Source organism: Coenobita brevimanus, chromosome 87 (genome assembly GCF_032717465.1).
Source record: "Coenobita brevimanus isolate Jiangsu-jjx chromosome 87, ASM3271746v2, whole genome shotgun sequence".
NCBI lineage: Eukaryota > Metazoa > Arthropoda > Malacostraca > Decapoda > Coenobitidae > Coenobita > Coenobita brevimanus.
Window position 1 is genome coordinate 942,845 of NC_137040.1, and position 27,944 is coordinate 970,788.

Below are 27,944 nucleotides of genomic sequence, written 5' to 3' on the forward strand. Positions count from 1 at the left end.
ATATGATTTGAAAGTGTGTATGATTTACATAAGAGAGTGGTATTGAAGAACAGGCATGAATTACACAAGAAAGCCGTACTGTATAGAGGAAAAGACTATTGCAACTGGCTACAAATGCGCCTGAGAGTGAGCCATTGTGATGTGTGTCTTGAGAGTACGCCCGCGGGTGAAACGCTTGAAGCAGAGTGGACACACAAACGGTTTCTCCCCAGTGTGAACCCGATAGTGCTCCTTGACGTGGTCCTTTTTCTTGAAGGAGCGTCCACACGCCCTACAAGCATAGCGTCTACCAGCGCTTCCCACTACACCTCCCTCCCCTGTCGTCACGCTCACCACCTCCGCCACACTCCTCTGCAAAGACCACAACAACACCCCACCATTACAATGCAAACCTGGCCCACCATTCTAAAGTTCTATTTGTTTATCTATACCGAAGATGCTTTCCTTCCAGATGGGGTGACGATGTATAAATTGCCTCTATGTCACCCTGCCCTCCACCATCAGGTCACTCTCCCTCCACCTCACACCATCCTCACTTATAAACCTCTTCACCTCATTCTCCATCTCCCTCTTCCTCTCCACCTCCACCTCACTCTCATACACTGTTAATCAATCTCTCTTTCTCCCTCCTCCCCACTTGGTAGTGGTGTTCACTCAATACCTACAACCATACGTGGCAGTGGATATTAACCCACTACACATGGGGATGTCTGCGTCTAATTTTTTTACTCCTGCCATCTCCAGAGGATTATACTTGGCTTGGGATAGATTTTTTTGAATGGAGAGAGAGAGAGAGAGAGACTACATCTACTGTATGTAACAATGGTCCGAACTTCTCCTTTTATAATTAAAATAGGATTATATATATAATACCGGAGATTCAAGATACAATACACTGATCTTCCCGAAATTAATATCTACACACGGGTATTGCTGTCCTCCTCCTGTTACACTACTATGGTATTACTAACCTTCTCCTGGTACACTACAATGGTCCTTTCTTACGCCAGAACTTCCATTAGCATCCTAGAGAAGATTCATTTTTGGCTGGTGTATTTCTCCATCTCTAAATATTCCTTATGAAGAACAATACAGTATTCTCTTTACACAGGATCCTTCTCAGACTACAAAAAGTGAGATACCATTGCTTCCACCCATCATGGGTAATCTGTTGTGTCTCATAATGTTAAGCCATCATCATGAAGGGCTGAAAACAAGTACAGTACTCAAAATTCAATCGCACAGCCAACAGAGTTGTCACAGCTAATGATATTGTACCATCTGCTCTCTGTAAATTTGTAATTGAATGTCTCTCACCGTCCATCACTTCTTGCATGAAAGTCAGGAAGAAAGGGAAGCCTACAACTTACACCCTTGAAACTAAATGACATCGGTGTTTATTTATGCCATCATCATACTATTTTAGCCTGGGACATACTTTTTGATCTGGAGGAGATAATGCAACCTTTATTAGGCCTATCATAAATAAAAATATTTTTTAAGTTCTAAAAACCTGTGTGGGTGTATCATAAATCAATAAAATACAACATGCCACCAGGCTGAAGGGGTTATGATAGGATACTCCTTCACAAATACCAGCTTTACTTGTCAATGTGCCCTTCTTTAACCCAGTACCTACAGTTTTATATATATATATATATATATATATATATATATATATAATGTTAATAAGACCGAGGATGAGGTGGAGGGATGGAGTTGAGAGGTATATGAGGGAGGGGGGGAGTGAGTTGGGAGGAGAATAGTCAAATGGTGGGTGACAGAGCAACTTGGAGGCATTTTGTCTGCAGCCACCCTCTGCGGGATTAGGGCGTCGGGCTGTAGATAGATAGATTAATAAGAGGGTGTTCCAGTCTTAGGCTGCACTTAGGAAAACTCACATTGAGTATCACACTTTTATTGTACAAAGGAATTCATTTGAATAGGTTTTGTATAAAATACATCAGAATGAAATACAGGCTCGTACATCTTCCTGTGGGAAAATAATAGAAAATACTATTTGCTTAACAATTAACAATTGTGTAATATGGCAACTGAAACTGACTAATGTGAAAACTGAGATGTGCAATTATCATAGTGATAGTGGTACTAAGCTGCATGTAAATGGTGAAGGTAAGGTTGTTGCTGTTGTTGCTGTTGCTGCTGTTGTTGTTGTTGTTGTTGTTGATGACTACGAGTATGAGTGTTAAGGTTGGTCTTTTTTGCAAAACTCTTGCCACACACCGCACACACATAAGGTCGTTCACCTGTGTGTGTGCGTTCATGTTCTACCAAATGGTCCTTGCGTTTAAACCGTTTGGCACAAAAACGACAGGCAAAGGGGCGGCACTGATAGAGAAGGGAGTCGGCCCCCACACTACGGGCTGCAGTCACCCCTGCCCCGGGTGACCGTGGCTCCCCTGGAAGTTGGTCCCCCACTGCATCACTGAGGCAATATTCCAAGATGTCAAGGTCTGGGGCTGACTGGCCAACAGAGCCCCCAGCCAGAGTGCCAGATCCCACAGTCGAGGTGAGACCTGTAGGAGCGGCCCTACGAGGGAATGCGCTGGCCCCGTCACCGCCGCCCGCCTCACCCAACTCCCCAAGTATTAACCGCATCGTCTGTAACGATACACAAAGACATTGTCAGGCCTCTGGCACTGAGCATCTGGCAGCACAGTAACTAGCTAGGAAATATTATGCTCTTACTGGCGTCACGGCCGAGGTAGGAAGGTGGTGGCGGTGGAAGAGGAAGAGGGAGGGGGCATCAGGTGGAGTTGCATGTGCAGGGAGAGTGCATCCCTACTAGGGAAAGTCTGGTTGCATGTGAGGCAAACAGGGGCAGAACACTTGGCTGCACGCTCATGCTGCCGCAGGTGCTGCCGCTGCACGAACGATCGGCCGCAGGTGTGGCAAGTGAAGGGGCGCTCCCCAGTGTGAAGTCGCAGGTGGTCACGCAGGTGGCTCGTGTTCAGGAAGCGCTTGCCACAGAATGAACAAATATGAGGTCGGCTGGCATCGTACGAGCCCCGCTGTGTCCGGCCAACCAGGGGCCCTGGTGCTGCGTCCCGCCCTGCCCGCCCCTGCAACAAACACCACCACTTAGACTCACCGCACCAAAACTGCCCTCCCTTCACTTGTACATCCAGCCCTGCCCCACAGCCAGACTGACTCTCACACCACCACATTTGGACCAGTTGTGCCACCAAAGGAAAACACTCGACACAAACAACGCAAATACTGTACTGTACCTCAAACTCCTTCTATGATGTTACTGCCCGTACCCGGCTTACAAAAGTTTCCTAATACTGCATTGCAAAGTACAACATTGCTCCCCAAAAAAGGGCATTCCTTAACAAAAGTGTAGTTGTTTTCCAACTGATATTATTACTTTCATATGACTGCCAAGATTAGTACTGACTTTCTCATTGACATTCTTTCTCTCATATTACTGCAAAGACTAGTACACCGTTAACATTACAGAATAAAGTACGATGAACGACGTACATTATATAGTACACTGATCTCCACCAAAAACAGTCTGCTTTACCTTTCATTTTTCATGCATTTGCCAATTTAATCAATACATTATTTGATCCCCCCCCCCCCTCCCCAAATACCGAGAATGCTTAAAACTCTTCCTAAAACTCTCCCTCAAGTGCAAAGGGCAGGCTGAAAATAAAGACAAGTAAATTGCATAAGTTCTATGGAACTTTTATTAAAATCTCAGAATAAATCAAATTTCATAAAATTTATGGCATATGCATCTAATATGTTAGTTTGTACATCATGTACAATTTACAAGAATGATGTTATACAACATATCCATACACTACTGAAAATAAAGCACAATGTATTAAAATATGGCTAAGTCATTTCTTCATAATAGTACTGACACATTGCACTAACAACTAGCATACAATATTTACAGTCTCCCCTCAAATTTTCCCTTTCTTTTTTTTTTTTCCTTTTTTTTTTTTAAATAGAAAAATATATTTCACTATTGGAATCTGATTTCCCTTGATCAGAGTAATGGCACAATCTTCAATTTCCTTGAAAAGATACATAAAACTTATTACTACTGTACTGGGACTCTGTGGTCATCAATAATGTGACACACAAACTCCTCTTCATGATTCCATATGCGCTGCATGACTGAGCAAGAAAAAATGTATGCCGTTGTCCCCTCTATCTCTTGCACTTGTTTCCATGCAGTAGTTGGAGGATATGAGCTGCTGTTTCTTTCATATCCTTACACTTGCTTCTAAAAACAGAGGATAAGAGCTGTTCCTCTCATATCCTCACACCTGCTTCCAAAAATGAGTTGGAACTGGAGGCGAGGGTGGAGGGGGTGGACACTTATGGCGATGGCGATTGATGGCCATGCGGTGTTTAAAGGTATGGCCACATTGACGACATTTGTAAGGTCGTTCGCCAGTATGGATGCGAAGGTGTTGCTTGAGGGAGTCAAGGCGGGTGAAGCAGCGGCCACAATGCGGGCAGGTTGGGGCAGAGGTTACATTACTGCACCGGCCAGGCCACCACCAACCCTGCAACACACAGAACCCACGTCAGCACCGCCATACTCCACCAAAGCTATCTTTGTCCTCTTCGATTCTTTCTATCCACAGTGCTGTCAAAATTTCAAGCAAGCATCCAGTTCAACTTAGCCTCTGTTCTCTTCATTCCCTCTAACAATATACAGAACCCAAACCAGCATTGCCGTACTCCAGCACAGCTAACATCGTCCTCTTTGATTCCCTCTACCAACATACAGAAACTGTGTCAACACCATCAAACTTCAAATTTCCTCTTCAATTCCTTTTACCAATACTGTACACAGAACCAAAGTTAGCATCACCACACACTGAACACATAACCAAAGTTAGCACCACCACATTCCCTCCCTTCACAAGAGATCTTTGACTCTGTTATTTCTCCTATCAACACACAGAGCCTCGCCATACTCAATCACAGCTACTTATGTTCTCTCAAATTTCTTCCAACAATTTTTTCTCTTCAATGCCTATTACAAACATACAGAATCCATGTTAGCACCATCATACTCCATCACAGCCACCTCTATCCTCTTCAGTTCCATCACCCATCAATGTCATTTCAACAAGCAAACTTCCAGCTTAATTACATCCTTCACCATCAACACCGTATTGTTTGTATGAGGTATATCTGCAGTTTCTTAATCTTCCGATCAACAGTCATCCCTGAGAAAAACTTCACGCCAATTCTCTGTTCTTCTTCAATCTTCAAAATATGTCACATTTAAAGTATAATGGAGTGCTTTTCTTGTCTTCATTCAACTACTCATGACTGGCAATACAGCTTGTATCCCTCTGTTCTTCTCCATACTTCAAAATCTAAACAGCTCTTGTGCGTCCGTTTTTCTTCACACATCAGTACAGTATCTGTATTACATACAAATGATCAATGAGGGCTTTTCTTTCCTTCATTCAACTGTTCATGACTGGCAACACAGCCTTTTAAACGGTGGTAGTGGAGGGCCCAGCGCTGGGAAAAGGCCGAACCACAGCGGGTACACACATACGGCCTCTCCCCAGTGTGACTCCTTTGGTGCTGGCTCAGATTGTCTCGGCGCTTGTAGCTGCGGCCACACACACCACAAACAAATCTTCGTTCCCCCGGTTTCACCACCCAACTACCCTGGCGTGTTCCCACCCCCCAGGGACCACCCGCACCCACTACCCACGGCCTGCCCTCACCCACCTGCGGCCACCCACACGCCGCTACCACCCCCTGCCCGCCACTCTGCAACAGACAAGAGAGTGGACATTACTCCTTCGTCCGTCAACTGCACATATCCTCACTTGCCAATCATCTATCTGTGGTTCACCCAAATCTAGATCCTTTCCCTCCAGACCAGAGCTACAACTGCAGATTGTTCATTCCCTAGTACTTTATCAGCTACTCATAGTATTACTCACACCTGATCTAAAAACAGACAAATTTATGGATAACATAACAAATGCAGATACTACCATAACCCCTCCAAAGATTATCAGTACTCCTATACACTCGATATTCTCTTCTCAAATAACCTTCCATTAGCCTTAATCCCCTACAACCTTCCAAGCAAAGGTTCTCTTATAGATTCCAGCAGTGCAAATCACATACTGTATTCCACACATAATACTGTACAAGTATACTGGTAAATGCAATTTTCAATAAATATTTTTGTGGCGTTTTACTGTGAATGACTTGGCATGTAGGAAACGACCAGGTTCTGATGGTTTGAAAGTACAGTAGAGCAGTCCTTTACACTAACAATCTATGTAAAAAAAAATGTAGCAGACATCAATGTGCAAAAGGTAGCAAATCCATGAAGAAATCATCATATGGATACAAGGTCATGTATATGGGAGATGGCAGTATGAAACTTACCTGTTCATATCTTTATAAACTGTTTACGCCTCTAATAATACGTTGTGGTGTAAAAGGGTGATGATGTAAGTGGTGGTGTGGTGTCATTAACTGCTTGAATCCTACTGATATCCTTGCTTTATCTTACTCTTGCTGCAACCATTATTTTATTCAATTTTGGAAAGGAATCTCAAACTAAAGGGGTTATTAAGGCTATATCTAACCCCTCCAGTTCATAAAGTCTACCCTATCCTGAACGTAACTGTAAGGAAATGGCAAGAATAAAAAGAAAGACATCCCCAGGTTTAACAGATTACATAACTCTACTAACTCTAACTGTAAAATTTATATAAGCCCACTGCAGGACACTATGAGGACGAAGGATGACAATTAGGTGCAGAAGCAAGACGTGCAAATGTCAGGGTTGAGGTTCCAACAGGAAGACCAAAAAAGACCTGGGATGAGGTCATAGAGTGACCTACAGGATAAGGGGCTGAATAAGGAGGCTGCCAAAGATCAAGCGGCAAGGGGATCCACCAATTGGTGAAAGAGGCCAAATCACGCAAGCACAACAAAGCCTTTCTAAAAGATGTGACAATACGTTGACGACAAATTCCTACTATAGGCGGATAAGCCTTTTTGGTGTTTGTTTTTGGAAGTATTTTACTGACTGGAATGAAGTGCAAGGTAGAGTACTGCTTTTTACACCCACAAACACCAAACCAACTCCAAACACAAACACTTCCACAATATCAAACATCCAGTTCTTTCATACAGTCTTGTATCCTCACAGTACAGAAACTAAAAAAGTAGGGGAAGGGCTTTAATTTCACTGTATAAAAGAGAAAGATCAGGAAGGGTGAATGGACTAGGGTTATCACACAACAGGATCAGCTCTGACCTAAGAACCTTGACAGACCCCTATGACCAAGATCCCGCCTCCACCCATAAACCTGCTCAGCATAGTGAGTTTTTCTTATCACCACCAGATAATTATCAGTTCAGGATGCTCTGAGTTGCAAAAGTTAGATATAGCCTTCACCAACCCCTTAATAATATGTCTCCCTTATGCTGATAAAATAAATTTTAATAAAATATGATGCAATGGTAGTGTTGGATTTAATATCTACCCATACATTCAGGGAGGCTTTAGGAAGGGAAGAGGTTGTGTAGATCAGATATTCATTCTTAGATCTTTAGTGGAAAAGTTTCTAGAGAAGGGAAAGAAGTTGTATGTGGCTTTCATGGATTTAGAGAAAGCATATGACAAGGTGGATAGACATGGATTGTGGAAAGTATTAAGAATATATGGAGTAGATGGAAAGTTGCTGGATGCTGTGAAGAGTATGTATGATGGTGCTAAGGCTGCAAAGGCTGCAGTGCGTGTGGATGGTGAACTAAGTGAATTTTTCTCTTTGGAGGTTGGGTTGAAACAGGGATGTGTCATGTCTCCATGGTTGTTCAGTCTGTTCATGGATGGGGTAATATAAGAGGTACAAGGTAGGGTAGGGGATGTTGGAGTGACCCTGGTGAGAGAGGATAGTGTTTGGAAACTCCCCGTACTGTTGTTTGCAGATGATACTGTGTTGTTGAGTGAAGACGAAGGGGAGCTGCAAGGCTTGGTGGATGAGTTTGCGAGAGTGTGCAAGAAATGGAATCTAAAGGTGAATGTAGGGAAGAGTAAAGTGATGGTCTTTGAGGGAGGTGAAGTCAATGAATGTATAGCGAGGTTGGATGGTGAGGAATTGGAAAATGTGAGTACGTTTAAGTACTTGGGTAGTGTGATGAGTAAGGATGGAGGTTTGGAGGGTGAAGTGCTTGAAAGGGTACAGCAGGGAAGAAAGGTTGCTGCTTCTTTGAAAGCAGTGATAAGAAACAGGGAAGTGAGCATAGAAGTGAAAAAGTTACTACATGACAGTATTGTGATACCAACTCTAACGTATGGAAGTGAAGCTTGGACGTTGTTGGAAGGACAAGTCAAGAGTGAGAGCAGTGGAAATTAGTTATTTAAGATGAGCCTGTGGAGTCACATGGAGAGACAGGCTGACAAATGAGGATATAAAGGAGCGTTGTGGTGTGGATGTGGATGTGATAGGAAGTGTTATGAGGAACACACTGAGGTGGTTTGGCCATATGGAGAGGATGGAGGGTGAAAGACTGATGAAGAGAGTGTATGTGAGTGAGGTGGAGGGGGGAAGAGGGAGGGGGAGGCCGAGGATGAGATGGAGGGATGGGGTGGAGAGGTATATGAGAGACGGGGGTGTGAGTTGGGAGCAGGGCAGTGAAATGGCCAGGGACAGGACGACGTGGAGGCGATTTGTTTGTGGCCATCCCAAATGGGATTGAGGCGTCTGGCAATAGACAGATAGATAGACATTCTTCTTAAAAATATATATATAAATAAAAATACTGTGAAGTACTGTAAATACTCTCTCACTATCTCTGCATTATTTTATTCAACCTGGGGGGAAAAAAAAAATCAAACTGAAGGGGTTTACCTAACTCTCATTTTGAAAAGTCTGTCATTTGGTGAATTAAACTATGAAAATGAGAGAGAGAGAGAGACAGACAGACAGACAGACAGACATACTGCATCTCCAAACATCTTCCATATTTGTAGTCTTTATTTCTTAAACCATTTCCACACCAGTATTAAAACTCTGATTTCATTTCCATCAATCAAAATGCTGCCAATTTTAAACCACTGCACAATCTTTTTATTATATCCATCCATCCATCATCCAATCTTATATTGCCCCATGAGGAGTGTAGGAGACCAGGGCTAGGCAAGATGGTCCTAATATTTAAGATGAGTGACCAGACTCACTCATCCCTGACTGGCATTACATGAGCAATAAACACCAACCACCCCTTGGATTTAAACCTACACAGGCTTAATCTGATTGGAGTGCCTTAATTACTCACTAAACCACCAGGCACCATAATCTGGTTATATGGTAACCACCCAACATAGCAAATGGTTACCTGGTGTACAGGAAACAATTTGGCTTGTCACTCAGTGTACAGGTAGAGTCACCCATAGGCAAGAGGAGGAAAGAATGAAGGAAAGAAAAACAGAAGAGGAAGGAAGGAAGAGAGGAAAGGGCAGATGCCCAAAGCAGCACTATATCGAGTGAGTGGATGGTGAGCACACCCACCTACAACCTTTTTTATTAAAATTATTAATAAATGTGATGTTAAACAAATAACACTGTTCAAAATTTATTGTTTGGTTTAAATACAAACAATGTCACTTACAAACAAAATCACATCAACAAGTAGACATCCTACTTGTAATCATCACTCCTAATTTTCTATTTTTGTTTTTTCTCTTTGTTAAATGCACAGGCAAGTTCATACATTCCTTTTCTATATTTATGGAACTATGGCACAGCTCCAAAAAGCCAAATTTCAATATGCCTTTGGGAAAATATGAAAAAGGAGAATTCATGTGCTTTGTAGTTAAATATAAATATATGACTGTGCACTCACACATAAATAGTGTCTCAATTATTAAATACACGATCATCTAGGCTGTTATGCTGGCAAAACAAAAACATTGCACAACTTCTGTTTACCGGAACGGCAGTACAGTATAACGGTAATAACAAAATTTCCATTTTCTATAACTAAACATTCTACGGCAGAGTCAGGGATAAGTGGTTCTGGTGCAGTGATGGAGCTGTGTTTGGTGGAGGAGTTGGGAGAGGTGGGAGGTCTGACATCATGGCTTGAGCATCCAGGGAAGTATAGGTCAGCACTGGGTCTCACTGGGTTTAGTAGTATCTACACATGTCACAGCTGAGTGTCCAGGAAAGTACAGTATGTTAGCGCTGGGCCTCACTGGGCTTGGTGGTTTCTATTGATGTCCTTGGTGAGGATCCACGGCAGGCATTAAGCTTGTGGTAATGCAGGCCACTCTGCTGGGCAAACTTGGCGCCACAAACGGGGCACACATAAGGCTTTTCACCAGTATGAAGACGCTCGTGCTGCCGCCTATGATCCGAACGCTTGAAGCGCCGGCCACAGAAGGTACATGCATAAGGACGGGGGTCAGGTAGCTGTGGGAGATGGTGTTGTTGCTGCTGGAGGTGATGCTGCTGTTGCTGTGGTTGTTGCTGTGTGAGGGCTGATGGGCGGCCGGCCAAGCACGACTCGCCTGTCAGCCAGAGGTGGGGCAGCTTGACTGCCACCCTGCCCATGGCACCACCACCACCATCACAACCACTGGCCTGCAACACATGAGTGCCTCGTCACACACCGCCGCTCTCCTCCCTTAGCATGCTACTGTACTGGTCCTATTATTTAAAAAAAGCTCCACTTTACTCACAACTTCCGAAAATCTCTCAGTTATGGTCAACACCAATTAACACAGTACAGGAATAGAGTACACAGCAAAATGGCAACAAACAACATATAATTCTGTCAAACATTTCACTCAAATTACACAGATCTTCATTCACAGCTCAAAATTGCAGTGTTTGCTTGCAGTTGTGTTCATCAAAGTACATGACAAGTTAGCTTCTCACAGCCACATCAAAACTTTCAATGAAGCTTCTTCAAAATATTGTACAGTATAAAATCTTCTTGTAATAAAACACAAACTCTGCACCCTATAAGCTTCCACGATGCAGTGGCAGCACGATAAACAGATGCTCAGGTGGTACATGAGAGGATTCTATTAACTCTCTGGCCCTACCTCACCCCTCCTCTAGGTGAGAATGGAGGCCAGGATGACACTGTAACAATATACAGTACACACAATCTTCAGCGATGCGGCAACAGGACTATCGACAGATGCTCTGGTGGTACATGAGGGGACTCTTCTGGTTGAAGCCACGGCCACAGCGAGGGCAGGTGTAGGGCTTTTCACCAGTGTGGATGCGCACATGTTGGGTGAGGTGGTCCTTGCGGCGGAACTGTTTGGTGCAGTACGGGCAGTGGTGCTGCTTCACCTCTCCCCCAGCCTCAGCCCCGCCCCTCTGCCGGTACTGCACCCCCATCAGCCTAGACCCCAACCAGTCGGACACCAGCTCCCCTGTGCTGGCCCCTCCAACACCATACTGAGAGGGGGTCACGTTCACCTCCCAGCCCTGGGGACAAGAGATCCCACCTTCACTAAGATACACTATGCCCACACTTCTTCACTAACCTGATTAAGCAGCAACCCACTTTAAATATGTACAGAAACATCATTTTTATTCTTCAGTTTTCATTTTATTTAAGCAGTTGTTCCATTTGCCAGGATCTTCAGTGTGAATACATGTAAATGCTTTAAATGCCACCTAATTTTGCATGCAATGCTACCTGGTATGTTTAACTGTGGCTAACTGTAGGATGAACATCAACAGAGCCTGCCCCCCCTCCTCCACCACCACCACCACCACCACCACCACCACCCCCAAGATTTATGCCAGAATCCGAGGTGCCAGCCAGAGCAGTGTAAGCATTGATGAGGTCAGCTGGCAAGGTGGTAGCAGGCAGGACTGAAGTCTGATCCACATGAGGTACACCAGACACATTCAACATTGACCCGCCTGGCTTGCCCATTTCAGACAACATCCCACCGACCATTCCCAAACCCAACTCCAAACTCTGCTGTGAGGAGGATATTTTGGTGACGTTTCCACCTGGCTGAGAGCTATTTGACTGCCCATAATCTTGTTTCATCGCAACTGGCCCACAGAGCTTCTTCTTTATGTGGTAGTGGTAACTGCTCTGTTGGGTGAAGGTTTTGCCACAGAGGCTGCAGGCAAAGGGTCGTTCTCCAGTGTGAATCCTACTATGCTGTTTCAGATGGTGGTTGAGTTTGAAGCGCTTCCCACAAATATGACAGGCATACGGACGGAAGGGGTCGGCGCCGGCGGAGGTGGGTGTAGTGGTGGTGATGGTGGTGGTGGAGGTGGAGTGTGGGGGGAGCGGGCCAAAACCAAACGATGCGTGAAGGTTGGTTAGGGAGTCAAACAACACACTCTGCAACAGAAGAGGGCAATTGCTTAGAGAACCTTTCAAACAAATGCCCTTCATAGACAGACAAAGCAATAACAGACACCACTGTTAGAGCCCAACAGACACCAACTCTACCGTTACCACCACCATCACCGCCACCTCCACTCTCAGCACTGATCCTGCATAATTTTTCCAAATCAAAAACCTTCACTGAAGCTACAGCCAAATCTCAGCAACAAAATGCTCTCCTTATTCCTGTACAACCTGCACCTTCATCAGTTTTCTTTTAAAAATATTCAAATCTAAGATCTTCAGATCCCATACGTGCAATTTTATTAACATACACCAGGGTTGACATGTTACAAATAAAACGATGTGGGTAACTACCTGAATGACGCTACTTTTTCATAATGCTGCAAAGGACTGTCATTCACTGCCCATTATCACAACCCTGACAGTATATTAATCCCTTCACTAAAAATCTCTCATTATCTGAATCATCTGGACATACAGATGGAGGGAAAACATAAGTCAACTAATGGGATTAATGAAAATATTTCTAACCTCTCCACTACAAGAGGTCTCTTAGAAGCTGAATAAAATCTTTTTAAAAAATAAAAAATAAAAAAAAATATATTTTTCATACTGCAATGGCTACTACACTGAACTGTTCTATCCCCAGGGGCATGTTTAACCCAAGGCACATTGGGCATGTGCCCTAAGCCCCACAGTCTATGGGGCCCTGCATATAACAAAATATAAATGCATACTGCATATAAATATTTTCCGGTAAGTAAACTCATATTAATTACAACAATACCATCAAGTTCTAACTCTGCAATACAAATAAAGCCCGTTTTCTTGTGTGTGTGTGTGTGTGTGTGTGTGTGTGTGTGTGTGTGTGTGTGTGTGTGTGTGTGTGACAGAGAGAGAGAGAGAGAGAGAAAGGGGTCCTGCAGCTTACCAGGTGCATTGGGCCCTGCTTAGGTTAAACGTGTCCTTGTCTATCCCTTAGATATTTTAAATCCAAACACTGCAATCAGGAAAACTGTTTGGATAACCAGCCACCCAAACTTGGGAATAGCTTCAATTTAAAATCATCCAGTATATTACCACTATGCCAGAAATCGAACCCTGGACTCTCAGACGACAGCCAGGAAGCAATCCATTACACCACGACCAGGTAAAAGTTATCTCACGTTGTGGTAATATATTGGATGATTTTTCTGTGTATAGTACAGTTTCTCTCCTTACTTTCAAAAATCCTGCACTGATATACACCAAGTGACAAATCAGTTCATCAACCCATGTACAACCAATTCAAAATGTACACTGATTAGTATACCAACTGGCAACTACATTATCAGCAGATTATGTTATTATGTGACAGAGCACAGTATCCAAATGAGAAAGAGAGAGAGAGAGAGAGAGAGAGAGAGAGACACACACACACACACACACACACACACACACACACACACACACACACACCATTGAAAATGTTTTTTGTTGTACTGTACAATAGGATGAAAAACAATCAGTTTCCAGAGGTTTAATTGTTTCCATCAGCATATAAATTCACTGGGCAGGAGCCAGACATTAAAGCATGGTGTCTCCATCACCATCAAGGGGCTGACAGGTGTTTCTTTCACCTCAAAATGAAGTTGTAGAATGCAAGCCAAAATACAATTCCAATGTGCCCCATCTGTCCTCAAGATGTTCACAAATAAACAAAAAGCATACATGTGTGAAAATCACGTAATTCTCCCACTTAAGGAATCCCAGTACTAAACATGATGTGCTACATCCGTTTCCCATGAACTAGAAGCTCAACCACCTACTGCAATTACGTCTCAGTATTTGCTGGGAAATGAGAATTAATAAGGTTAAGAAGGATAAACCATGCAAAACAACTCTTCTCCTCTCTTCTCTTTATTCACCATTTAACCTAGACCATACAGCTTTGATAACTTTACTATACTGGTTCAAGTGATGAACAAACAGGTGTTGAGAAATGGATGCAGCTGCCACACAACCATCAAGGTCTGGCTGCCAAGGACCAGTAATTAAACATGACATGATCTCATAATTATCTTCCATGGTAAGTGAACCTCCGGTTTAAACAATAACGATAAGCCGGAAGGATAGAAACAGTGCTTATGTCTTCAAGAATAAATAAAAAACCGGGCAATAAAGTCGACGTGAAAACAGTGAGCTGCTCATTTCCAGGATATTCTACATTTACATTTTAATAACGAAAACTATAATAAATAGCACTAAGATAATATAATGCAATGTAATGCCCTTACTGTGGAGTAATCTTAAAAAAATAGTGACTACAACAAAGGGAAAATATTTAACAGAAGCTTCAACTCCACTTCAAGTATTCTGAAGGGTTTTCTATCTCACCATCTGCTAACACTTTTCTTTTTTGTCACTTCTGTCACATATGACACCAGGAGCAAACCCCAAGGGAAAAGTTAATATGCAACAAAAGTGTTACTTACAAAGAGTGCTTGCAAATGGCAAGATAAAATTTAAAGGCACTTCAAAATTCCTGAATTATGGTTGAAGTTTCTGCTAAAGATGTACCCAACACAGCTGCCCCACTCAGCACATTACTCTGCAATATGTGTGAAGATCAACTTAAGTCTTTAGGGTAGAGCTAACAGCAAGTCTACACATTTTGTACCCTCAATAAGATTCCTACAACCAAATTCTGGACTGGGAGATCACAGGACTAGCCAAAAGCAAAATACAGCAGTGGATTTAAAGTTAAGTTAAAAGGGTAAAAGGTTCACATAAAGGAAAGTGAAGTATAAAAGAGAATGAGGGTTAAAAAAGAAGCTTATTACAAAAAAAGGTTTAACTCTTCCTAATGATGGATTCAGAACCAAGAGGGGCACCTGAGTAAGAAAAGATGGCAGGGGCTGTCTTACGACATGGATGATGGGCAGAGGGGTCAAGAAAGGGAACTGTATTCTCATCAGTATAGGAAATTTTCTAGTACATCTTCCTTTCCAGTTAATTTCCATATCTGGTATGATTTCCATATCTGGTATGATTTCCATATCTGGTATGATTTCCATATCTGGTATGCTAATGATTCCTTGTATGTCACTTATTCAATCTATGTCAGTATTACAATGCCATAAGTAATACACAGAACAGTAATGTGTAGTAGGCAAAATTAACTGTTAAGAAAGGGGTGCTAGAAAGCCTCCTAACCTTACAAGAATACAGGCCAAGGAGCTTCTCAGGGGTCAAGTTGGTAGAGGGGTGTTGGGGCTGGTTCTGCGTGTTTGCGCTCCAGATGGTGCTTGAGAATGTGCATGCGGCTGAATGCCTGGCCACACAGAGTGCACACATACTTCTCTCCTGTGTGTATACGCTCATGGTTCTGGAGGTGCTGCTTCTTTTTGAATCGGGCTTCACAAAAGTGGCATGGGTACGGTCGTTCCGCTCCATCATCCATCGTTGCCATCGCTCCCGGTCCTCCCCGACCACTGCCCACGTTTGCCATGGGATTCAAGCCAGACTTGTAGTCCCCACGCCCAGCTACAGGTATGCCAGCAACCGACTTTCTATCGTTCCGCTGTGGCGGCGTGAGGCAGGAGGCAGCAGCAGTGTCCACCAGAGCGTGGTAAGGCACCCCACCAGTTGCCGCTGCTGCCGCTGCCGTGTCCAGTCTCAGTATGTTTGAGGCCACCTGGGAGCCGAGCCCCAGCACGGGGGCAGCGGCCAGATCTGGGTCTCTCTTCATGTTACGCCGGCAGCCAAGAAGGGCGTCTGCACCGCTCTGCAAGAGACCGACACCCGTACTTTAGTCTCAGGTGGCAGCACCCACTTGCTAACGCTGCCCTCACGCTGGCCTGCCCCGCCACTGCCCGCATCGACCACATCTTAATTATAGTACATTTACTCTACCCTAACAAAGATTCCTAAACACTTTCAGCTCGGTTGATGGCCAAGTGTTGTCAGGCTGGAGAGTCAATTTACTTACTAACTCAGGATACTCATTCCCACCTCTTGACTATGCCCGCTGAATATCATTCAACCACAACATTGTATTCAAATAGTAGAAGTGCCCAGCTCTGTCAGATGAAAACAAACCGATTATACAGTAATGCACTCCCACAGATCCACCAAAGATTTTCATCTGACTCAACAAATACCTCATCATAAATGAAAACAATACTGTATATCTAAAGAAATTTAATCCACTACAGCATAATTGCATACCAGTTAACAGGACACATGTTCTACTGTTTCCAAGTCTTCAACAAGGTAGACAAGGACGGTACCCTTCAATCTCCATACAAAGTGGACCAACAGAATATTAGAATGGTACTATAACTGTAAACAAATATTCAGATTTTCATGTCATCCAATTTCGCAAGATGATAAGTATCAACAGCACCACCTTATCAATGTACATGCTTCATGACACTCCATAAAATTTACTCAATACTTACTACAATCAAACAAGTATGCACTGCAGATCTACAACATCAGTTACATGGCAAAGGTATAATAATGCAAAACCAGGTCACAGCATTCACCCCATGAAACAAGGCCATATCAGTCATCCAATGAAACAACTGGATAACGAGATACATTTCAAATCCTGATATACAACACTGGCCATCCTTCTGCACACAAATTGAAAAGATCACACAGTTTTATGAAATACAGTATAAATTAGCTGTAAAGCTTGTCATGGAATATATCAAGGAACTCACCCAACAGGGATCCAAACTTACACTGATCTCTGCCACTCAATAATACGGCCCAGATGATGGCTGATATCCACTCATCCACCTGTGGCAGATATGTCGGGCCCAGGGTGGGTATCGCATACCAGGCAATGTCACAGCAACCCCACAAACATCACAAACACCTGCACGTCTCGCAGGCCGATGCTTACGACCACCAAAATGACGCCTGAACCTGATCCTGATTCTTGCCCTATGCCCCTGCAACAATGAACTGGGTTTACATCCCAGTGAAGTGACATTCTGCACCTCATCATAAAATTCACCCATCACCCACCACACAGACACCACTTAAGGCCTACTGTCCACCTTTTCAGGCAATCAGTAAGCGCATCTGCTGTTATTGTTACTTTTGTTGTATCCCCAGACTCGTAAAGATTTGAACCCAGTGGACTGCAAGAAGCCAGCTACTTCAACAACCACGCATTCCCAGAGATTTTCTGTTAAGGTCATGACTTTCAGTGAAGTGATTGTGAGATGCTGTGATATGGAGGGCTGCCTTACATTGTGAGCATAGTGAATTGAGCTGTATTTTGCGTTGATACAGTAGCAGGGAAGGGTGATAGCCTACTCATGATCTGGCTGGGAAACACATGATAATGTGGTGCACACTTTAATTTCTACTGCTGCCAGCTAATGGCAAGTCAATCCCATTTTACCCATTGCAAAGCAAAGATGCGCAAGGCCTGGTGACCATAATTCAGTACTTTTAAGGGTATATGACAAGCAAACTTCTCTTTAAAGTATCACACTACTGTACTGAATATGATCAACAAACCTCCACTCATACCTTAAGTCACATCCTGGGGATTGAGCCTCCTCACACTGCTGTACCATTACAATGGCATTCTAACCACATGACAAACAGAAAGGCACTCCCACAAAGTCAAGGTCAAAACAATGCAAGCAACCAGTATGCACAAAGATGTCCTCATTATATGAAGCTATTTCTAACACTCTTCCAGAGTGAATCCATACATACTGTGTACTAAACATCAAGTGTTATCCATAAACCTCATCTGCAATATTGCTTTTAGTCCAATTTGGCCTCAAACTGCCATCTTGCCACCTTGAGAGTGAAGCTGCAGCAACAGATCATCAATAAAAAATTACGTTTGTCAGGAAGAAGTGTAATGGAAAGAATGTAGAGACAGATTATAGTCTTATTCTGACACTAAGGTATATCAATTAGGCCACTTGAGGATGAAAATCTGGGCCATTAAGTTGAAAAGAGTATAGGTTCCCCCACTTTACACAACCAGTTGTATGGAAGGTGTGATATTGCAGAACATAAGTTACACATCCTTAACTTGTAATAAAGGAAAGCCTGTTAACAATATCATTCTTTTCCTCCCATCCCCAATAATTTAGCAACGAAGTACTGCATGTATGTAGAGTAATTATGTTCTAAAACTACCAAATTATCTTTATAGCCAGATACTTTAGTTTCTGAAGAAGTGGTCACAAATGAATCACCTCCATGTTTATTCTGACCACTGCCAACTGAGATGCCCTCTCTTTAACTCACACCCTCTTCACTTACACATCTCTCCACCTCATCCTCATTCCAAAACACTAATCACAAACTCAACAAACTACACACTTTGTACTAAAGCCCAAACCACAATAATTTAAGGTACAGCTTCATGATGCCGCCTCATAATATTATGAAAATTGGTTGTCCAACAATAACCACCAAGAAATCTTCCCAAATATGTCATCAACTAACAATGAGAAATTTTGCAGCCTGCTTGACAAATATATATTAGGGTTAAATAATCACAGCTTCTCTAAATACGAAATTCCAATGTGCCACTGGATGGATACGCAGGCCAGAACAAATATGAACAAAACACCAACAACTATGATAGGAGATATTTCAAACACTATTAAAGTATAATCTTTTATTTCCTGTATTTATATACTGTATGTATATATATATATATATATATATATATATATATATATATATAATTCATTTCTACCCTCAGTTTCCTGTTTACCTTTTAGGCAACCGCATTACACAGCACTCCACTAATGGTACACTGCTTTTCTATCATTTTAGGAAGAAAAATTGCCATCAACTTAACTCCAGAGCTACAGTCCCACCTCCTGATTACAGGACAAAATTCAGTGGAGAGTTTTTGATCACATCATTTTGATGCTCTTCTATTCTGTAATGTTCTGCAGTTCATCCTATTTGTAATAATGAGTAGTTTTTTCCCTGAACATTCAAAATGCATTAAAAGAGCATAGGGAGAGGGACTGTAAAGCTCAAAAGTACAGTACAATCACAGTGATTTCTTAGGTCTGAAAAATGCTGTTGGCACAGCATTTGCTACCAATTTACTTTAACACAAGAAATGTATCAAATACTAACAAACCAGTTTTGGGGCTTTACACACAATACTGCGTATAAATCTTTAAGCTCAATTCTGTTTCTTTAAAATGAAATATCATCATTATTAAACTGAAAATATAATCTTACCATTGCTGGTAGAAACATCTGACTTCAAATTAGCTATAACAGTAAATGAGGATTGTTCCCAAAAAAAAGACTAACTTGATAAATGGTACTGCACAGATATAATACCTCACAAAGGGCAGCAGCTAACAGTATCTATGGCCATACTCTTACAACTTTATTTGCAAATGATAAAGCTAGGCCACAATTTCTGATAGGAAATACATGGAACGCATACAGTTATTACGTTGTGATTGGCCTGCATCTGGCATCAGAGCGCAATAAGCAAATATAAAGCAGCCAGACATACAGCATTCTATCTTTGTACGGTGATCCAGAAATTATCGGAAAAAAATATGGACTTGCCTTCCCCTTCCCAGCTTATGTCTTCAGTACATGGCTGTTAGTTCTGTAACATGTGCTTCTGACACACTCTCATTCGCACGTGTTTTAGAAGAGAGCTCCTCTGGGTGAAAGCCTTGCCACAAGAACGGCAGGCATACGGGCGTGACCCCAAGTGTATGCGCACATGCTCCTGCAAGGTGTAGCGTCGCTTGAAGCTTAGTGAACAATAGGGACAAGGGAAAGGTCGTTCTACAGTACCTGTCAATTCTGTATTTACCCTTACCTCGCCCCATCCTAGTCCAAATCTACCATCACTAGTACCAGTACTACTGCTGTTCTTACCAGCACCTTCACTCTCCACATTCCATCTATCACCTCCTCTGCCCATGCCCTCAGTTTCTACACCCCACCGAACATTCTTTGTGCCACCTTCCCTCTCAGCATTCCACCCATCTGTCATATTACTTGCTAACACCCTCATTCTATGTGATAAGCTGCCCTCCGCAGTCGGGCCCACACTATCCTGGAAGGGCAGTATGGTCATAATGTCCTTGGTTTGCATCAGGCCACCCTGCAACAAGAGGAGACCTACTTTAGAGGTGGGCACTGCAACACAACACTATGGGTTGTACTCTCACGAGCTTTGAGAACATCCTAACCACTCTTCCTTACCAATTAATTTTCCATACTACACTTCACTGTTGTCTTGTATGTTAATCAATCTTTTCAATACTGACATACATTGGATAAACAGCATACAAGAGAATATTAACATGCCATATGCAGAAATAAACTGGTAAGGCAGAGGTGCAAGTAAGCCTCCTAAGCTGTTAAGAATACGAGCCTATTTCTAGCTCTCTGTTTATTAACTCTTCAGCATTCACACCAGTGCATCAGTTACACTCAAAATTTCATATTACAGCCACTAACCTCACTGAGCCCTTGAAATTAAGCCTAACTTACATGAAATAACACAACAGTAAAAGAGTAATTAGCTATGTCAAATGCACATTTTCTCTCTATTAAAATTGCAAGTTGGTAAAAATATTACAAACCTATGCAGTACATACATGAATAAGATAAGAGAAAGAACTAGTGATCCTGAGGTGTTGATCTGCTCTTCTTTCACCTGAGTTTGCAAAATATTTGCATTTTTTATATCATCTACATCTTAATCGACGGTGATGGCTGCGCTGTGGCAGCATCAAGATGAAACTTTGCTAAGTGCCTCTTGAGTGGGGTCATCTGGGTAAATCGAGCCCAGCAGTGAGTGCAGGCATATGGTTTCTCCCCAGTGTGAAGCCGCTGATGCTGGGTGAGGTGCTGGCGAGTCTTGAACCTGCTGCTACAGTACTGACATGAGAAAGGACGCAAGTGTATGTCAGGCGCTGGCTGGGAAGGGTGAGGCAGGGCAAGGCCAGGCTGTAGAGGGTTGTGGGCTGGTCCAACCACACCTCTACTCCCTACACTCAATTTCTGGGCCTGAACAGGGTGGTGCCCAGACAACCCTAGCCAGCCCACGGGCCCCTGGAAGGAGAAAGTCTGCCTTAGTCCCGAGTGCTTGCTGGCCAGCCCTGCCTCACCTCTTCTCATCTCTACGATTGCCAATTTAGTGGTATTTAGTGCTTTTACAGCTATATCTAAAGACATAGATATCCATTTAGCTAGTTTCTTAGCTTATTTCTTAGTGATTTTCAAGAGGTTTAGTGACTAACATCCTTAAAAAACTAATATACTGACCTTTGCAGATCTGGTTTTTAAACTCTAATCATCATCCCTGACATCATTTCAGATTTTATAGTTATTTAGTACTTCTCTATCTCTCTTAGTGTAGTGGCTGGGTCATCTGGAACCTCTGAACTGATTATCAACCAAGATATTACCAAGTCTCACTAATAATATTAAGAAAACTGGATCGCACATACTTTACGATTTAACCCATTATCTCCATTCTCATAAATCATGTGAAATACACCAGAAAACAATGACAATGCCACTGTAATGTGCAAATCCCATTCCTAGGGTGCCAGAAATGTTCATCCATCATCTATCTCAATTATGGTCTCCATGTGCTGTTGTAGTCCCCCCCCCCCCAAAAAAAATCAACAGATCAACTTACTTTCTCCTCTAATGGGGTAGTATGTTTAAAAAAACGCAGGAGCTACCACATTCACTAACACAACTAATATGGGAGATATAGTACAACTACCCACATAGTCAGTACCGCCTTTACATTTCCCCAACTTACAGTGGAAATGAAAAATTTTAAGTTGGTGGTAAATCAAGTATAAACTGTATGCTGCAAAAACAGTAAACAAAACAAATTCAAAGAATACAAATTCTTAAAAGCCAAGGAAAAAAGAAAGGGGGGGGATAGACACCTAGGTAAATACAACTTACTGCATTCACCATCTCTCTCTCTCTCTCAACTGTGTTTGTTCAATTACTAGTGCTATTATCTACTTCATAGTAATGCTTTTTCATGTATCTATCTACCCTCCAGCATCTAACCTTGCAGATCATCTAGTGGCAGTAATAAAAACGCCCCCAAACCTTTGTATTGTCACCCATCACAACAGGTACTAGTATTTCTTTCTCCTGAAATACCTGCACTCCATACTCCATCTTTCAACTTTACTCTTTCCCCTCCTCTCCCACCAATTTTGAGGTTCTCTATGTGCTTTCAATTTTCCATTTTCCTTGCAGACCCCACAACCAGCTATTAATGTTATCATATCCACCTCCATTCCTGTATGTCTAAACACCCACTCATTAATCCACCAATCCCCACATGTACTCCACAGGAATCTAATCTCTACCACCATTCAACCTCACACAGCCTGGATAACTTTTGTTTTCCACCAAACACCATAGGCTTATTCTCAGCTAAAATGAATCAGTGAAGTCTAGGTGATAACTGATGATACCTGTACTATTTACACTCCTGAGATCAGGAAAACTTATATACACTCTTGAGATCAGGAAACTTATATACAGTATCATGTTTGGTAATCACCGGGAAATTATATTCAGGCAGGTGAATCACACGACCCAGTGTTACATGTAAGTTTAACCTGGTACTACTAAAACACTGTTCATACCTTCAAAAAGTCAAACCTGGTATCACCAACTTAGCACACCATTATTCATACATAATCCCCATCCTTGATCACCACTTTCAAACCCACCTGAAGCACTTCACCACTTCTTGGATCAAGTTGCCATATGAGCACTGACAGTAAGCATGCTGCCATGAGTAGATGCTTTAGCCCTTTTAATCCTAATGATGCCTTTTTTAGTTCTCCTTTCCCTTCTCTGGCACTGGAGGTATAGTCCATCAAGAAAATATCTAAAGTTTTTCCGTCTTTATATCTGCAAACAGTGGACACAGCATTTGAAAAGAATCTCCAGTAATTTCCTCTGCCTGTGTATGCTGTTGCATTGATCAACACGAAGGAGAGCTCCAAGGCTTGGTGGACGAGTTTGGGAGTGTGTGTGTAACAAGCGGAATCTAAAGGTGAACATAGGGAAGAGTAAAGTTATGGCCTTTGAAAGAAATGAAGTCAGTGAATGTACAGTGAGGTTGGATGAGGAAATGTGAGTACATTTAAGTACAGTACTTGGATAGTGTGATGAGTAAGGATGGAAGTTTGGAGGGTGAAGTGCTTGAAAGGGTGCAACAAGGAAGAAAGGTTGCTGGTTCCTTGAAAGCAGTGATAAGAAACAGGGAAGTGAGCATGGAAGAGAAAAAGTTACTACATGACAGTATTGTGATACCAACTCTAAAGTATGGAAGTGAAGCTTGGACATTGTTGGAGGGACAGAAGTCAAGAGAGAGCGCTGGGGAAATTAGTTACTTGAGAGGAGCATGTGCAGTCACATAGAGAGACAGACAGTCAAATGAGGATGTGAAGGAGCATTGTGATGTGGATGTGATAGAAAGCATTAGGAGAAACACACTGAGGTGGTTTGGCCATGTGGAGAGGATGGAGAATGAGAGACTGATGAGGAGAGAGTATGTGAGTGAGGCGGAGGGGGAGAGAGGGAACGGGAGGCCAAGGATGAGATGGAGGGATGGAGTGGAGAGGTATATGAGGGAGGGGGGTGAGTTGGGAGCAAGGCAGTGAAATGGTGGGGGACAGGATGACGTGGAGGCGATTTGTTTATGGACACCCCGTATGGGATTAAGGCGTCTGGCAATAGATAGATAGTATGCTGTTGCAATGATCAACACATCATGAGGAAGGAATGTTATGCAATACAAGAAATACATTATCCATTCAGAAATATTTGCCTCAGGGAAAAAAAAAAAAAATAGCAACATTCATTAATCAACTGGTTGATGATACATTTTTGATTGAGTGTATTGCACAGCTGGGTCAGATCATCCCAAAACCAATACAGAGGGAGGTAGAGGGAGGACAGGGTTCCAGGCCCCCCTCCCCCCCACTTTTTTTTTTTTTTTTTTTTTAAGAACAAACTAATGTGGGTAAATTCAAGTCCTGTAATAAGTTGCCCTTTTCTTTTTAATGTTAATTTCTGCTATCAAGTTGACAAAGCACCAGAAAAACTGCCTGATTAAACATCTATTTCTATCCATAAAACTTATTTGCCAAGCTTCCTCTTTCACAGCTGCAGTCACAAATAACTGAATGTGACACTGTGGCCCATATTCTTGCTGATTAAGGAAGCTTCCCAACACCTTTTCCTAAGCAATTTAGTGTGCTTATTACACCTTGCCATCCTCTTCTGTGTTGCTTAAATCAATCTCATATCACCATCCTCTGCATAAATAATGTACAAAAACAACATCAGTCTGCCCTATCCAAAAACAAATCGGTAAAGAAAAGGTGTTAGGGAGCTTCCTTAACTGACAATACGAGCCCGTGTACTGAGATGTATATATAGTAATCTATGAGTGATACACACCTTTGTCCACTATGACTCACTGAAGCATTTATGACCAGCAATGAGAGGGGAAGGAAAGACTAATGGGCTTTTAAACTGACTGTCCACTGCCATGTATGAAAATGTGATATTTTGGGAAAAAAATCTCTCAACTTATTATGGGAAGAGCTTGTACTGTGCTATTTCCCTCCCCATCTCTAGTAATTTATATACACTTCATTCTTCATGATATGCACCAAATATAAGACGTACCATACTTGTAAATAAAAGCTCTTAGCAAGAAAATCCATGCCCCCATACCCTCTGTCTTTTTTTCCTGCTTCTAGATCTAATCCATCCCATTTGTGATACCAGTAGTGGAAACATAATACTGGAAAACTGGGATGATGATGATGATGATGATAATGACTTTCATGATTACTACATAGGCAATGTCATTACTATTTAATTCTCTCTTTATCACAGCCATAACTTATTTCATATTGCATACCCAGTACACTGATATAATTCTTCTGCTAAACTCCCCGGTGAAGCCTCTACAACAGATGACTCACAGTACCATTAAAAAAAATCACCCAAACTGCCTAGGTATGACACTTGCATTCTTAATATTTGCATGACAACTAAGGAACGGACAAAGGACATTCTTAGGGTGGGGACGTGGAATGTGGGAGGAGTGAATGATGAAGTGAAAGAGAGAGATATTGTGCAGGTGCTTGAGGATGCAACAGTGGATATATGTGGATTGACCGAAACTAAGTGGAAAGGTGAAAGGGTGAGAGAATGGGAATACGGTTTAGGCATAGGTGCAGGAGTTAATGAGAATGCGAGGGCAAGAGGGGGAGTATGTCTGATGATAAGCAAGAAGTAGAAGGAGAATATAAGACAGCATGGAACAGTGGGTGCAAGGATTGTATGGGTAAGGATGAAAGTAGGTATACAAGCATGGGCGATTGTGTGTGCGTATGCGCCGACAGAGGACCGAGTGGCAACAGTGTAAGATGAGTTTTGGGCGAGTGTAGAAGCATGAAAGGACAAGTTTGAGAGGAGTGAGAGAGTGCTTTTGATTGGAGACATGAATGGCAAAGTCAGGAATGTACGAGTGGATGGAGTGGTTGGTCAGTGGGGTGTGCCAGCTGAAGCAGATGGGAATGGTACTGCTTTGTTGGACATCTGTGTTGGTAAGGGGTTAGCAATAGCTAACACTTACTTTCGGCACAAGATGATCCACAGGTATACATGGAGGGTTATGAGGAGGATGGATGGTGAACTTGTTGAACAAAAGGCAATGATAGACTACATGTGTGTGGATGAGCAAATGAGAAGACAAGTGGTGGATGCAAGAGTGTGGAGAGGGTGGGGGAATGGAGTCCCAGACCATCACTTAGTGATGGCCAAGGTAAAGCTGCAAAGAAAATGGTTGAAGAGACCAAGGGGAAGACTGGAGGAAACAGCTCCTGTGTGAAGAGTGGAGAAATTGCAAGACAGTGAGAGAATGGCAGAGTATAAGAGCATAGTGGAAGAAAGATTGGGAAGGTATGAGTCAGAGCAGATGGAATGGGTGGAAGACGTATGTAAGATATTCAAGGAAGAGATAGGTGCAGCGTGTGAGTTGGTTTGTGGAGTGAGGAGATGCAGGGGTGTGCAAGGGACAGCATGGTGGAATGATGAGGTGAAATGAGCTGTGGAACAAAAGAAGGCATATAGTGAATGGCTAGCGAGTAGAGGTAGGGGAGAAGATGAGAGAGAGAAGAGAGAGGTATATGTGAACAGGAGAAGGGAGGTGAAGAGATTGGTGAAGGAGAGTAGGAAGAAAGTGGATGAAGAATTTGGGAGGAATCTGAGTGTGAAATGGAGGGAGAGTAAGAAATTGTTTTGGAAGGAGGTACAGAAAGTAAGGCAGTGTGAAAGGGGAAATAGTAGGGGAGTGAAAGATAGGAATAATAGATTGTTGGTGGAGAAGAGAGAGAAATTGAGGAGATGGAAGGAGCACTTTGAGGATTTGTTGAATGTTGGGAGTGAGAGCAGTGTGAGTATAAGTGGTTGGGGAATGGCTGGGAGAAGGAGAGATGAGAGGAGGGAGGAAGAGATCAGTAGGGCAGAAAATTGTGAGAGCAATGAAGATGATCAAGATAGGAAAGGCCCCAGGAATTGATGGAGTGTGTGGTGAAATGCTGAGGTATGGGGGTGAGACTGTAGTGGAGTGGATATGGAAGTTATGTAGACTGGCTTGGGAAGAGGGAAGGGTTCCAGAGGACTGGGAATCAGGTATAATTGTTCCTTTATACAAAGGAAAAGAGGAGAGAGATGTATGTGGTAACCATAGGGGTATTTGCCTTCTTAGTGTGACCGGAAAAATATATGGTAGAATACTCAGACAGGGTTAGGCATATAACAAAGGAGCAAGTTGGAGAAGAACAAGGGGGATTTAGGAAAGGAAAAGGGTGTGTAGATCTGATATTTGTTCTAAGATGTTTAGTGGGGACGTATCTAAAGAAAGGAAAGAAAGTGTATGCTGCCTTCATGGACTTGGAGAAAGCTTATGACATAATAGACAGACAAGGTATGTGGAAGGTATTGAGAATATATGGAGTGGAGGGGAAATTGTTGAGTGCTGTGAAGAGTATGTACGAAGGAGTTAGGGCTACAGTGTGAGTGGATGGTGAGATGAGTGAGTTCTTTGAACTCAGTGTGGGACTGAAACAGGGTTGTGTGATGTCCCCATGGCAGTTTAATATATACATGGATGGGGTTGTAACGGAGGTGCAAGGTAGGGCAGTGGATGTGGGGCTGGCTCTAATGAATGAGGGTGAGATTTGGAAGATTCCAGTGTTGTTGTTTCCTGATGATACAGTATTGTTGAGTGAAGATGAATGGAGCTGCAAGGTTTGGTGAATGAATTTGGGACAGTGTTTAGGAAGAGGAATCTGAGTTAATGTAAACAAGAGTAAAGTTATGGTGTTTGAGAGGAATGAAATCACAGAATGCAGGGTGAGGTTGGATGGCGAGGATATGGAGAATGTGAGTGCATTCAAGTACTTGGGTAGTGTGATGAGTATGGATGGAACTTTGGGGGATGAAGTGCGTGAAAGGGTACAGCAGGTAAG

At 42.6% G+C, this 27,944-nt stretch overlaps 4 protein-coding genes across 6 annotated transcripts in view; all 4 read right to left on the bottom strand.

Annotated features, from left to right (window-relative positions):
* Positions 1–27,944, bottom strand: part of LOC145410937 (uncharacterized) — a 98,121-nt gene that overhangs the window by 28,361 nt on the left and 41,816 nt on the right. The window contains exon 5 of one of the 3 annotated variants that reach the window (XM_080280983.1): positions 14,201–16,144. The exons of 1 other annotated variant lie outside the window; for it this stretch is intronic. In XM_080280983.1, the coding sequence (XP_080137109.1) occupies positions 15,602–16,144 (543 nt within the window). In that variant the 3' untranslated portion in view covers positions 14,201–15,601. Of the gene's footprint in view, positions 1–14,200; positions 16,145–19,516; positions 20,501–27,944 lie in introns of those variants that run through there. One more of the 3 variants, XM_080280984.1, reaches the window with a different exon arrangement.
* Positions 109–6,425, bottom strand: LOC145410953 (zinc finger protein 131-like). Its single transcript, XM_080281009.1, has 6 exons — positions 6,418–6,425; positions 5,961–5,967; positions 5,560–5,784; positions 2,719–3,083; positions 1,978–1,993; positions 109–351 (listed from the first exon to the last, which is right to left on the bottom strand). The coding sequence occupies exons 1-6, from the start codon at positions 6,423–6,425 to the stop codon at positions 109–111; spliced, it is 864 nt and encodes a 287-aa protein (XP_080137135.1).
* Positions 1,997–2,710, bottom strand: LOC145410938 (uncharacterized). The gene has a single exon (XM_080280992.1). The coding sequence runs from the start codon at positions 2,617–2,619 to the stop codon at positions 2,110–2,112; it is 510 nt and encodes a 169-aa protein (XP_080137118.1). The 5' UTR covers positions 2,620–2,710; the 3' UTR covers positions 1,997–2,109.
* LOC145410939 (uncharacterized) lies at positions 9,606–11,178 on the bottom strand. Its single transcript, XM_080280993.1, has one exon. The coding sequence runs from the start codon at positions 10,596–10,598 to the stop codon at positions 10,224–10,226; it is 375 nt and encodes a 124-aa protein (XP_080137119.1). The 5' UTR covers positions 10,599–11,178; the 3' UTR covers positions 9,606–10,223.

Bases quoted from the DNA above. Each gene is read 5' to 3' on its own strand.
- LOC145410939 (XM_080280993.1), bottom strand. From the start codon at position 10,598: ATGGGCAGGGTGGCAGTCAAGCTGCCCCACCTCTGGCTGACAGGCGAG.
- LOC145410953 (XM_080281009.1), bottom strand. The intron at 3,084-5,559 runs GTGTGTACCCGC...TGTTTGTTGCAG, and splicing joins ACACTGGGGAGAGGCCGTAT to GGGCGGGCAGGGCGGGACGC.
- LOC145410938 (XM_080280992.1), bottom strand. From the start codon at position 2,619: ATGCGGTTAATACTTGGGGAGTTGGGTGAGGCGGGCGGCGGTGACGGG.